At 33.4% G+C, this 12,806-nt stretch overlaps 1 protein-coding gene across 1 annotated transcript; it reads right to left on the reverse strand.

Moving 5' to 3' along the window:
- Nucleotides 1-206: 206 nt before the first annotated feature.
- Nucleotides 207-11,758, reverse strand: gtf2h1 (general transcription factor IIH, polypeptide 1). Its single transcript, XM_051884767.1, has 15 exons — nt 11,591-11,758; nt 10,778-10,933; nt 9,393-9,585; nt 7,578-7,743; nt 7,309-7,402; nt 5,538-5,687; nt 5,331-5,410; nt 5,113-5,246; nt 4,941-5,028; nt 3,740-3,828; nt 3,519-3,636; nt 3,328-3,418; nt 3,034-3,149; nt 2,822-2,914; nt 207-1,054 (listed from the first exon to the last, which is right to left on the reverse strand). Exons 2-15 carry the CDS (start codon nt 10,929-10,931, stop codon nt 968-970), a joined length of 1,653 nt encoding a protein of 550 aa, XP_051740727.1. The 5' UTR covers nt 10,932-10,933; nt 11,591-11,758; the 3' UTR covers nt 207-967.
- Nucleotides 11,759-12,806: the final 1,048 nt, after the last annotated feature.

The following is a 12,806-nucleotide window of genomic DNA, read 5'->3' on the forward strand; positions in this document are numbered from 1 at the left end:
TGAAAGAAGCAATTTACATAGACGTCTTGGTCTAACAAAGGGTTTTTTAAAGAAGTAGATGTTTAGAAATAAACATTTCTGAAAACATTTAAAATACAGTGCTTCCTCTTCAGGGTTTTTCTGGTGTAATATAACAGCTTCCTCGCTGCATGTGCTCTTGGGTAACTGAGTACTTTCAGGAAGCTCTTCTCATAGAAACACACCAGTTTAACAGTTTAAATCTTGACTTTATTTGAAATAACATCCACAACTCAGTGCAGCTAGAGAAGACACATTATGAAGCAGTGCGGATGAGCGTGTACACATGTTTGTGGAACACAGATCAGTAAATGCACTACATAGAAATTATTATTATCATTTTTTTTTTTTTTACAGTATTGCTATATCCCCTCCCCGTGGCGTGTCTTGAGCAACTGATTCCTAATCAGCCTCAAGTCTCGGGAGATTCGAGCTGGATTGCAATATCCGATTTGTAAAGAGTCCTCCTTATCAGTGACTTAAAAGCTTTTCCCTCAAACGGAGTCCTTTGCATTAAACGTTATAAGTTCCTGAGATCTTTCCACGGTATTATTGAGCCAAGTTTGGTCTTTGTAGAAATACAACACTGTTAAAATTTCACATCTTACCTAGGAAATGAAATTATCCACTGAAAAAAAAAAAAAAAATGGGAAAGGCAAAAAAAACGGAACGGAACGAAATGAACAAAGTAAAGAGAGAAGTAAATAATTACAGTTATTTGTGACTGGCGTAGCCTGTCATCAATAAGATGACAGAATTTGCTCTCTTCAAGCCCCTCCCCCAGGCAGACGTGCTCACTAGCACCTCCAGCTCTGATTGGCTGGAAAATCCACCCATCAGGCCCCAGTCGGCCCAAGCTGGGAGAGTGTGTCTTTGTTTGTTCCTCTCCCTTTTCTTTAAATTCACTCAAGAGTCTTTTCTATGTTTCATCTTCTTCCTCACAGTCTCCTCAGGTTTTTCTCATCATTCGGCGCGTTTGCCAGGCTTGGAACTTGTTGTACGCAGCCTGAAGCATTTCCTCCAGGTGGCCCGTTAGCTTTTGCAATCAGAAAACACAGGAAATTATTATGTAGTTCCACTGTAAGTGCATCAGAAAATTGATAAATGCCCTTAAAACCTTGTAAACTTTCACACAATATGAAGAAAATATAAAAAAAAGACTGTTTATATATGGAAAAATCCAAATACAGGAATCACCCTGGAAATTATAGACACTTTAAACCTCAAATAACACACATTTTAGCACGGAAGAATTAAAATATGTTGTTTAACAAAAGTATATGTTGCACAATTAAACCCTCCAAAATATCTTGCCACATAGACTGCTTTACTGTAACTTATTTTGAATCATAAACTCTTTAACCCTCTGGGACAGTAGGCGTAACTCTTTTTGTTTTAATGAAAGGAGTGTGCTATAGTTTGTTTAAATAATATTTGTTCTTTAATATATATATATTAACTATATAACTATATAATTACTCAGACATAATTACTTTTATTATAATATATATATATATATATATATATATATATATATTTATTATAATTTTATTAAACATTTACATTTTTTTGTTTTTATAATGAATAAATAATACATCTAACAGTGCAGTAAGTGGAAATATATTAAATTATAAAAAAAATAATAAATAAAAAATAATTATAAAAACAAAATTTCTCAGACAGTTACTTTTATTAGGTTTTGCATTTGGATATATTTAGATTTTTGGTTTTATTTTTTATAATGAATAAATAATCTAACATTATAATCTAACAGTACAGCGAGTGGAAATAATAATATATTAAATTATAAAAAATAATAATATACTAAATAAAAAATAAATATTAAAAATAAAAAAAATATTATAATTTTTTTTTTTCCTCAGACATAATTACTTTTATTAGGTTTTGCATTTTGATATATTTAGATTTTTGGTTTTATTTTTTATAATGAATAAATAATACTTCTAACAGTACAGTGAGTGGAAAATGATATATTAATTTATAAATAATAATATATTAAATCAAAATATATTATATTAAATAAAAAATAAATATTAAAAAAAATATTATAAAAATATTTTTTTTCCTCAGACAATTACTTTTATTAGGTTTTGCATTTAGATATATTTAGATTTTTTTATAATGAATAAATAATACATCTAACAGTACAGTGAGTGGAAATAATAATATATTAAATTATAAAAAACAAATAATAAAAATAAAAAATAAATATTAAAAATAAAAAATAACTATTATAAAAAAAAATTTTTTTTCCTCAGACATAATTACTTTTGTTAGGTTTTGCATTTGGATACATGTAGATTTTTTTTATAATGAATAATTAATACATCTAACTGTACAGTGAGTGTAAAAACAAATAATATAACAATAGAAACTAAAAAAAAAGTTCAAATAATATTTTACACATATTCATAATATAATTTTTCCACTATATAAATTGAGTCTTTATGCATGAAAATATATAGCTGGGTTTTAAAATTTCACATTCATTTCCTAAGACGGTCATTGACCACAATGATAACAAGTGTGAGAATTTAGCATTTTCTAATCGTGTCCACAAGATTTCATACCATTCCAAAGATGTAAAAAAAAAAAAAAAAAATTTCAAAATGACCTAAAAGCACAAGAGGGTTAAACAGCACTCTATCCTGAACCAGTTTTTCCACACAATTCTGGAAATGATCAATTCTGACGAGCATTAATTATTCATGTGTACTCTAAGCAGTATTCAGAGAGCCCATTAGAGTAAATAGAGGGGGTGTGGTCAGGGGCGTGGCCTTACGTTAGTGCTCAAATACTGCCGTTGGATCTTCTCTTGAAAGGGGCGTAGCTTCGTCAACTGGAATCTCTCCAGGTTAGATTTCATCTTTATCACCTGTATGCAGGAGGGAGGGACAGATAAAACAAATCATGTTGCAACAAAACAATACAAGTATAAAAATATACTACTTGGAAATATTTTAATCTGAAGTAATTGCAGGAGCACTTCTTGACCTTCTCCTCCAGGAAAGGAGTGCTGACGGGGAAACAGGACCAGAAGTGTCGGAGCAGCTCTCCGGCGGCCGTGTATAAATGCTTGAGCTCGCTCTGAACATCAGTGGGCACTAATTCTATATAAATAACACAAAGAAAGAATAGATCGAGTTAATGGACAGTAAACTGCCTTAATGAGACGTAAATGCCTGGTTTAAACTTCTTGCAATAGCAGAGTGCATTAAAATCTCAGCTGAGGGTACATTTGATTTTATTATAATGTGATGAATAGACAGTCTGAGGTCAAACACTGACGGTTGATGGTCTGTTGGCCTCCGCCCTGCATCAGAACCCCTCCAGGTGACAGCGCTGTGATGGCGGAGCTAGCCACACTGCTCGACATCACCTGAAACAGGCCAGAAAATAACACACGGACTAGAATACAAGCTTCAAACTTTTACCCACAGATCCACATCAAGCATTCAAGGTACACATCACTGGTGTACCTGCGTCAGGCGGGGTTTATAGTTCCTCATCTCGTGCTGGATAATGCTGATGGAGTTGATGATGTCCTGACTGGTGGTGTAATGCTGCGACTGCAGAGGAATCGGGCCGTGGGAATATCTTACAGAAACAAACATATTAAATACTTAATATAAAGATCTGTAGATTATACAAACGTCTACACTGTGTCTGGCAGATACAGAATCAAGGCGCTGGTGTTCACCTGTCTGATTTCTTCAGGTTCAGAGCGATGGTCTTACGCCCAGAGTCACCCTGAAGGTCATCATATTCTATGGCTTCCTGTAATTTCACCTGAAGAGCCACAAAACAACATGAGAATCTGGTTTTATTCACATTAAAAAAGAAAGAAAGAAAAAACAAAGTTAGACTAATATGTCCTTATTATATTTATACATATTATATTTATTATAAAATCTTATTTATATACATTTATAAATATATATATATATATATATATTTTTTTTTTTTTTATGGATTGTTCCAAAATATGGATAATTATCAAAAGTCATAATTATAAGTCGACTTGAGACTATGAGATAAAAATCATGATTATGACAAAATCTTTTTATGTAGAAATGATGACTTCTCATAATTTAAAATGTATGTGTGTATATATAAGGTTTCATTTTTATTTTAAATGGATTTTTCCAAAATATGGATAATTATCAAAAGTCATATTTGTAAGATAAAAAGTCAAAATTATGGCATAAAAGTTAGGGGTCAAAACCATAAGTCGACTCGAGACTAGGAAATAAAAGTTGAAATTATGAGATTAAAAATGCAATTATGACATAAAAAGATGAAATTATGACAAAAGGACGGAATTGTGAGATTAAAAAAACCCTCATAATTATGAGAAAGTAATAATCATGACAAAAAGTTGAAACTTTGACAAAAAGTCATAAATATGACAAACTTTTTATGTAGAAATTATGACTTATCTCATAAATTAAAATGTGTGTGTATATATAAGGTTTAATTTTTATAAGTTTGGGGTCAAAACCATAAGTCGACTCGAGACTATGAGATAAAAATCATAATTATGACAAAAGTTGAAATTATGAGAAACTCGATTATGACAAAAAGATGAAATCATGACAAAAGGATGGAATTATAAGATAAAACAACAAAGTTGAAACTTTGACAAAAAGTAAAATTATAACAAAAACTTGCGTAGAAATTATGACTTATCTCATAATTATGATTTACCTAAGCATGATTTCAAAATATGGATAATTGTTAAATTTAAATTTTAATGTAAAATGTACTTATTACTCATAATTTTATTTATAAAGCTTGAGTGATTTTGCTACATCTAGAGGGGTCTGCTTTGTGTCGTGTTTAACAACATCCATTAACCCTGGTAACATCATTGTAAAGGACAACCTGGAGTGGCGTTTCACCTTTTTGAGTGGCGGCTGGAAGAAATCTGAATCTCTGGAATTCCCATCAGTGCTGCTGGTCTCACTAGCTTGATCATTGGGAGCGTCCCTATATAACACACACACACACAGGATATTAAATCTGTGACACACGCAAACACAAACACCCACACTCCACTGTTGAGACGCTTACGCTTTGCGCAGGCCGGCCGCCAGCACCATGGCACTGTGGTGGTTGAAGCGTTTGATTATGGCAGAGTTGCTGTTCTCTCGCAGTGATTTGTTTGAGGGGTTTGATGTAGTGGGAACCATAGCTGTGCCGTAACCCTTCAGAGACACACAGAGACATACGGTTTCACCAAACAATCCTATGCGCAGAGGAACTGTCATTTAAAGTCTAACACCACTCACCTCGTCTAATGTCTTATCCTCGAGTGAAAGCAGATCCACCATGGGGTTCTTCACTCCTTGGTTCACCATAGATTTCTGGCCTGGAAAATGTGAATAAAACTCCATCAGAATACAATTCTCAGTCATTTAACACGCTCAGATGAAGTCAACAGTCCATGGAAGATCCTTCAGAGTATATAAGATCTCAAAACTATATCAAGACTTCACCCTTCTCATCCTGTTTGGCACACTCCGAGAAGATGTCCTGCTGGCCCGCGCTGATCCGATCCCTGTGGAAGTAATGAGACTGAAAGAACCGCGTCCAGAACTCCTTCTCCGTCATGTTGTGAGGAACGTTCTCAGCGTATTTCTGCTTGACTGCAATCAAAGACAGAAAAGGGTCATATTCAACACTTTTATAGCATTTTATTTGTCCCTAAAGTCTCAGTGTTTCTAGCACAAAACAGTCATGAATTCTAAATCGTTCACCTATTTTTCTGAGACCCAAAACAGGCTATACCTTTAAGACTACTAGAAGTAAAAGACATTTGTCATGATTGATTTGACCTTCTTTTTGTCATATTCTAACATTATTACATGTATGCGTCGAAAACAAAAAACCCTTTTTCTGTCATAATTATGACATTTAATGTAGTTGAAACTGACAAAAAGCCATAATTATGACAAATTTTATGTAGAAATGATGACTTCTCATAATTAATATTTACTTAAGCATGATTTTTTTTCTTATGTGGTGGAAATGAGGAAATTATGACAAAAAGACAATTATGAGGTAAAGTCAATTATGACAATATAAGAAAGTAATAATTAAGACATAAAAAGCTTGGACAAAAAGCCATAATTATGAAACATTTTATGTAGAAATCATGACTTATCTCATAATTATGATTTACTTAAGCATTTTTTTTTCTTATGTGGTGGAAATGAGGAAATTATGACAAAAAGACGGAATTATGAGCAAAATGTCAATTGTAAGAATATGAGAAAGTAATAATTATGACATAAAAAGCTTGGACAAAAAGACATAATTTTGACAAATGTTTATGTAGAAATTATGACTTATCTCATAATTATGATTTACTTAAGCATGATTTTTTTCTTGGTGGAAATTAGGAAATTATGACAAAAAGACAGAGTATGAGGAAATAGTCATCATTATGAGAATATGAGAAAGTAATAATTATGACAAAAAGTTGAAACTGACAAAAAGCCATAATTATGACAAATTTTACATAGAAATTATGACTTATCTCATAATTATGATTTACTTAATCATGATTTTTTTCTTATGTGGTGAAAATGAGGAAATTATGACAAAAAAAGGAAATATGAAGAAAAAGTCAATTATGAGAATATGAGAGAGTAATAATTATGACATAAAAAGCTTGAACAAGAAGCCATAACTATGACAAAAACTTGTATCATAATTCTGACAAATTTTATGTAGAAATTATGATTTATCTCATAATTATGATTTACTTAAGCATGATTTTTTTCTTATGTGGTGGAAATGAGGAAATTATGAGAAAAAGATGGAATTATGACAAATTTTATGTAGAAATTATGACTTATCTCATAATTATGATTTACTTATTTTTTCTTTTCTATATATGGCAGAAATAGGCTTCCATACAGAACGTGCTGTGACAAGCTCACTGATAAAACTTCATCCAAAATGGTGGATTAAGGGAGAGAAATATTCATTCAATAAATAAAGATATCAATAAAAAGAATGATGTATTTTATGCTTATTAGAGAATAACACTGTTAGCTGTAGCAAAACATACTGGGATAAACTGAGTCTATTCGTTTATAAATGAGTTGTTTTCTAAATCAGTCACTTATGAGGATCCATATGAGTTAGGATGCCGCCTTAGAAGGAAGCTGCCTATGTAGGCAGTAGACAGCTCACTAGGGTTTGAAAAAGACACATGTAGAGATAGTCGTATTTGAGTAAGATCTTAATCACATATCTCACCTGTAGGGTAAGTTCTGAAGATCGACTCGATGATGTCAGAGGTCAGATTGTACCGCAGGCCGTTGCAGCCGTCTGTCTGCGGTCTGATGTCGGCCTGTAAACATGATCATGAGGTGAATTTACATTCTAAATGCTCCCGCCCTACATTTTTTCTCATTCCAGAAGCCATTTTCCTCGGATATACGTCACAATACGGGAAGAAAAGACTATCGCAAATTCCGTTTCATGCCGACTTAAAACTGTTAGTCTTGTGATACATTTAAACTCACCAGGAAGGCAGCAGAGATGCCCACTTCCTGTTTGCTGTTGTTGGCGAGGGAGTGCTCCACAGAATTCAGGCTCAGCCGATTGGCCCAGAACTCCTCAGCGCTGATCACCTGACTCACCACTAAGTCCTTATAGAGCTGGAACAGAACAGGGTCTTCCTGCAACATCCTGAAACATAAAGCATCAAATGGAGGTCAACCAATGGCCAGTGCCAATCCCAATAAATACAGAGTTAGGTGGCCAATTTGCTGATATTATTGTGAAATATTTGTCATATAATTTAAGGGATATAAGGAACAGTTCACCCAAAAATGAAATTATCCCATGATTTACTCACCCTCAAGCCATCCTAGGTGTATATGGCTATCTTCTTTCAGATGAACACAATCAGAGTTATAATAAAAAATATTCTGGCTCTTCCAAGCTTTATAATGGGAGTGAATGGGGGCCGAGATTTTGAAGCACAAAAAAGTGCATCCATCCTTCGTAAAAAGTAATCCATATGGCTCCAGGGGGATAATAAAGGCCTTCTGAAGAGAAAGATTTCCATATTTATAACTTTATAGACTATAATCACTAGCTTCCGGTAACGTCGGTCTGCACGTTCACGAGAGAGTCAAGTTCCAGCGTATGATGTAGGAGCGTAAGCTTCAGCGAAAGTAGACTCCTCTCGTGGTTCAAACAAATAGGGCTGTGCAACAAACTCAAGCTCCTCCCACATTTCTCTTTAAAAACTCCCGTTTTAGACTTTTAATTCATGACCTGTGTTTTGTTTTGCTTTATCCTCTGCGCTTCCACGTTCATCAATACGTCATGCGTCAGGTCAGGTCACCAGAGTCTACTCGTGTACGGAAGCCAGTGATTCAATAATAAAGTTATAAATATTTTTCTTACAAAAACCTTTATTAACCCCCTGGCGCCATATGGATTAATTTTATGATGGATGTATGCACTTTTTTGGGCTTCAAAATCTCAGGTACCAGTCAATCCCATTATAACGCCCCTTTTACAAGATGTAATATAAGTCTCTGGTGTCCCCAGAATGTGTCTGTGAAGTTTCAGCTCAAAATCCCCCACAGATCATTTATTATAGCTTGTCAAATTTGCCCCTATTTGGGTGTGAGCAAAAACACGCCTGTTTTTGTGTGTGTCCCTTTAAATGCAAATGAGCTGCTGCTCCCGGCCCCCTTTCCAGAAGAGGGCGGAGCTTTAACAGCTCGCGCTTCGGTCGCTCAACAACAACAAAGCTGGAGAATCTCACGCAGCCAAAATGAGGATTGTCAGTAACGGTGTTCAGCCTTACATTGTTCAAACCGGAGTCGACACTGATGGAGAGACTCAGGAAGAAGTTACAACTTTTAGAATGAAACTGGACGTTTCTGAATGGTTAGTGGATAAATTTATGTAGTTGCTGTGGAGTTGATTCAACTCATCGACTAGCATGTGCCGTCATGTTAATCTTTTGTGCAAATCCAGTGTTGAATTGACCCTCGTTTTGGGGTTTGTGATGTCACTAACCCAGGAAGAAGCTTGTTGTAGTCCCTACCAGCTGTTTGTTGTAGTCCTTAAACAGAGAATTCTTTAAAAGAAAATATCTCCCTTTGCACTGAACTTTGAGCGTCGTAACTTTGCAGATGTTGTTTATGCTCAAACAGCAACATTACATGAATGTAATATATCTCCAACTGTGTTCGTCTGAAAGAAGATAATCATATACACCTAGAATGGCTTGAGGGTGAGTAAATAATGGGATAATTTTAATTTTTGGATGAACTAACCCTATAATGACGGCAAATGAGATGCAATCAAAATGTCACCTGTTCTTCTCCTCCAGCTCTTTATTGGCTTTCTTCTTGAACTTGGGCAGGAGCTGCTGTAGGAGTTCTTTGGTGGCGTCTCTGTCCTTCAGTGCTGTGCTCTCATTGGCAAAATGAAAGGTGGTGCTTTCTCCCGTGTGCAGAACCAGCTGGAGCTGGATCTTTGCCTTACCATCAGGACTGATCTTCTGACCTGTACAAGTATTGAAAAAAAACAACAAATATATATATATATATATATATATATATATATATATTTAATTTTGTCTGATTTATGATTTCTACATTACCACATTTCATCACTGAACTCGAAAGGTTTATGTACTGTTAAAAATCGATTTCTCTACAAAGAAATTGGCATTGATTGGCATTTCTATTAATCCATGCATAATGGTGGTCTTTTAAAGGATTAGTTCAAACTTCCTGATAATTTACTCACCCCCATGTCATCCAAAATGTTTATGTCTTTCTTTCTTCAGTCAAGAAGAAATTAAGGTTTTTGAGTAAAACATTCCAGAATTTTTCTCCATATAGTGGACTTCAATGGGGACCAACAGTTTGAAGGTACAAATTGCAGCTTCAAATGGCTCTACATGATCCCAGACGAGGAATAAGGGTCTTATCTAGAGAAACCATTGGTCATTTTCTAAAAAAAATTAAAATTTTATATACTTTTTAACCACAAATGCTCATCTTGCTCTGCTCTGTGATGTGCCACGCATTATGTAATCACGTTGGAAAGGTCACGCGTGACGTAGGCGGAAGTACCGATCTAGTGTTTACAAAGTGAACATGCAAAGATTAAGTCAAACCCCCTTTACAAAAAGGTAAAACAACAATGTTCGACGATTTTGAAGTTGGAGGAGAAAATGAGATGGAGTTTTTCACCCTAACGTGGTACTTCCGTCTACGTCACGGGTGACCTTTCCAATGTGATTATGTAATGCGTGGCGCATCACAGAGCAGTGCAAGATGAGCATTTGTGGTTAAAAAGTATATAATCGTTTATATATTTTTTTAGAAAATGACCGATTGTTTCTCTAGATAAGACTCTTATTCCTCGTCTGGGATCGTGTAGAGCTCTTTGAAGCTGCACTGAAACTGACATTTGGACCTTCAACCCGTTGAACCCCAGTGAAGTCCACTATATGGAGAAAAATCCTGGAATGTTTTCCTCAAAAACCTTCATTTCTTTTCGACTGAAGAAAGAAAGACATGAACATCTTGGATGACATGGGGGTGAGTAAATTATCAGGAAATTTTAATTCTGAAGTGAACTAATCCTTTAAGGCATTGCTATAGGTATTTTAACACGTCAAAGGTTACGGAGTTCCTTTACTACACCAAGCAAACCCAACTGAGGCTGAATTTTGGGTGAAACTCACAGCGGATGTCGGCATACAGATGGCTGACTGTGAAGCGGTCCTTCCCTTCTGGACCCCAGGCAATCCGCTCCGCCATCAAATACAGAGTCCCGTCCTGCTTCCTCTGACGGACCCTCTTCACCACCAGCAACACCTCCTCAGACAGAGCCGCCATGACTACAGAAAGAAAGGGACACCCAGTAAAGTCCAGCCCTCATTAATAATGCATTACATTAAGATCAAAGATTTATTACGTGAACATAAATTGAACCTCCCTATTAAAATAGCTCATCACATACTTTAGTTTGTGTTTTGTGAAGGAAAAAAAAACCACATTAAAACCCATTCAAAACCTAGCAGGGATGTGAAGAAGAGTGTGCAGATAGCAGCTTTCAATAACCATAAAAACATGCAGAAATAAGATATTACATCAGATTCAAAACATTATCAAATCTATATCAGATATGACAACAGATTCAGACTCAGAATAGAAATCAAATCAGATTCGGGTAAAATCAGATTAAGACAGATTCAGATTAAGATACGAATTTAAATCAGATTCATATCTGATGGAGCTAACAGCACTAGCACACATCACTTTTTCTTCCCAAAAACCTTTATTTAATGCAATTAATTAAGACTCATTCTCAGTACATGTAGAAATAGAGAATCTAAACTACTCGTTTTTAAAGCCAGAGACATTTTAAACACAACAAAACACATTTTAAACACATTCAAAGGTGATGAACCTGAAATCTGCAACTGAAAGCTGAACTCACGCTCACAGCCGGAGACTTTAATTAACTGTTTTATTTCAATATAATAAACCCTCACCTGGCGCTCCAAAGCAGCTGAAGCCGAAGCTTCAATATTGATCTTGTGGTAAGCGAAGTGAAATCAGTGTAAATGACAGTATTTGTGTTTTATTTACAGTCGTTACGGACGCCGTAAGTGACAGCAGCCCTCAGATCCGCCATAGAAACAGAGTGAAGCGAGAAACCGTGACGCGCTTCCTCATAACGGCTGAGAAACGGAACAGATTTCAAAAATAAAGTTCTTATATGGTTAATGGATTCATGTTTTATAAAATAAAATAAAGTAAAGAACGCTCTGTAATATAATATAATATAATATAATATAATATAATATAATATAATATAATATAATATAATATAACATAATATAATATAATATAATATAAACGGAACATATTTCAAAAATAAAGTTCTGTATATGGTCAGTGGATTGAAGTTTTATAAAATAAAATAAAATAGTATATGGAACGCTCTGTAATATAATATAATATATTATAAAATAATATAATATAACATATAGAACGCTCTGTAATATAATATAATATAATATAATATAATATAATATAATATAATATAATATAAACGGAACAGATTTCAAAAATAAAGTTCTGTATATGGTCAGTGGATTGAAGTTTTATAAAATAAAATAAAATAAAATAAAATAGTATATGGAACGCTCTGAAATATAATATAATATATTATAAAATAATATAATCTAACATATAGAACGCTCTATAATATAATATAATATAATATAATATAATATAATATAATATAATATAATATAACATAATATAATATAATATAATATAAACGGAACATATTTCAAAAATAAAGTTCTGTATATGGTCAGTGGATTGAAGTTTTATAAAATAAAATAAAATAGTATATGGAACGCTCTGTAATATAATATAATATATTATAAAATAATATAATATAACATATAGAACGCTCTGTAATATAATATAATATAATATAATATAATATAAACGGAACAGATTTCAAAAATAAAGTTCTGTATATGGTCAGTGGATTGAAGTTTTATAAAATAAAATAAAATAAAATAAAATAGTATATGGAACGCTCTGAAATATAATATAATATATTATAAAATAATATAATCTAACATATAGAACGCTCTATAATATAATATAATATAATATAATATAATATAATATAATATAATATAATATAATATAATATAATATAATATAATATAGAACGCTCTGTATTCC

The sequence above is a fragment of the Ctenopharyngodon idella genome, chromosome 24 (genome assembly GCF_019924925.1).
Source record: "Ctenopharyngodon idella isolate HZGC_01 chromosome 24, HZGC01, whole genome shotgun sequence".
NCBI lineage: Eukaryota > Metazoa > Chordata > Actinopteri > Cypriniformes > Xenocyprididae > Ctenopharyngodon > Ctenopharyngodon idella.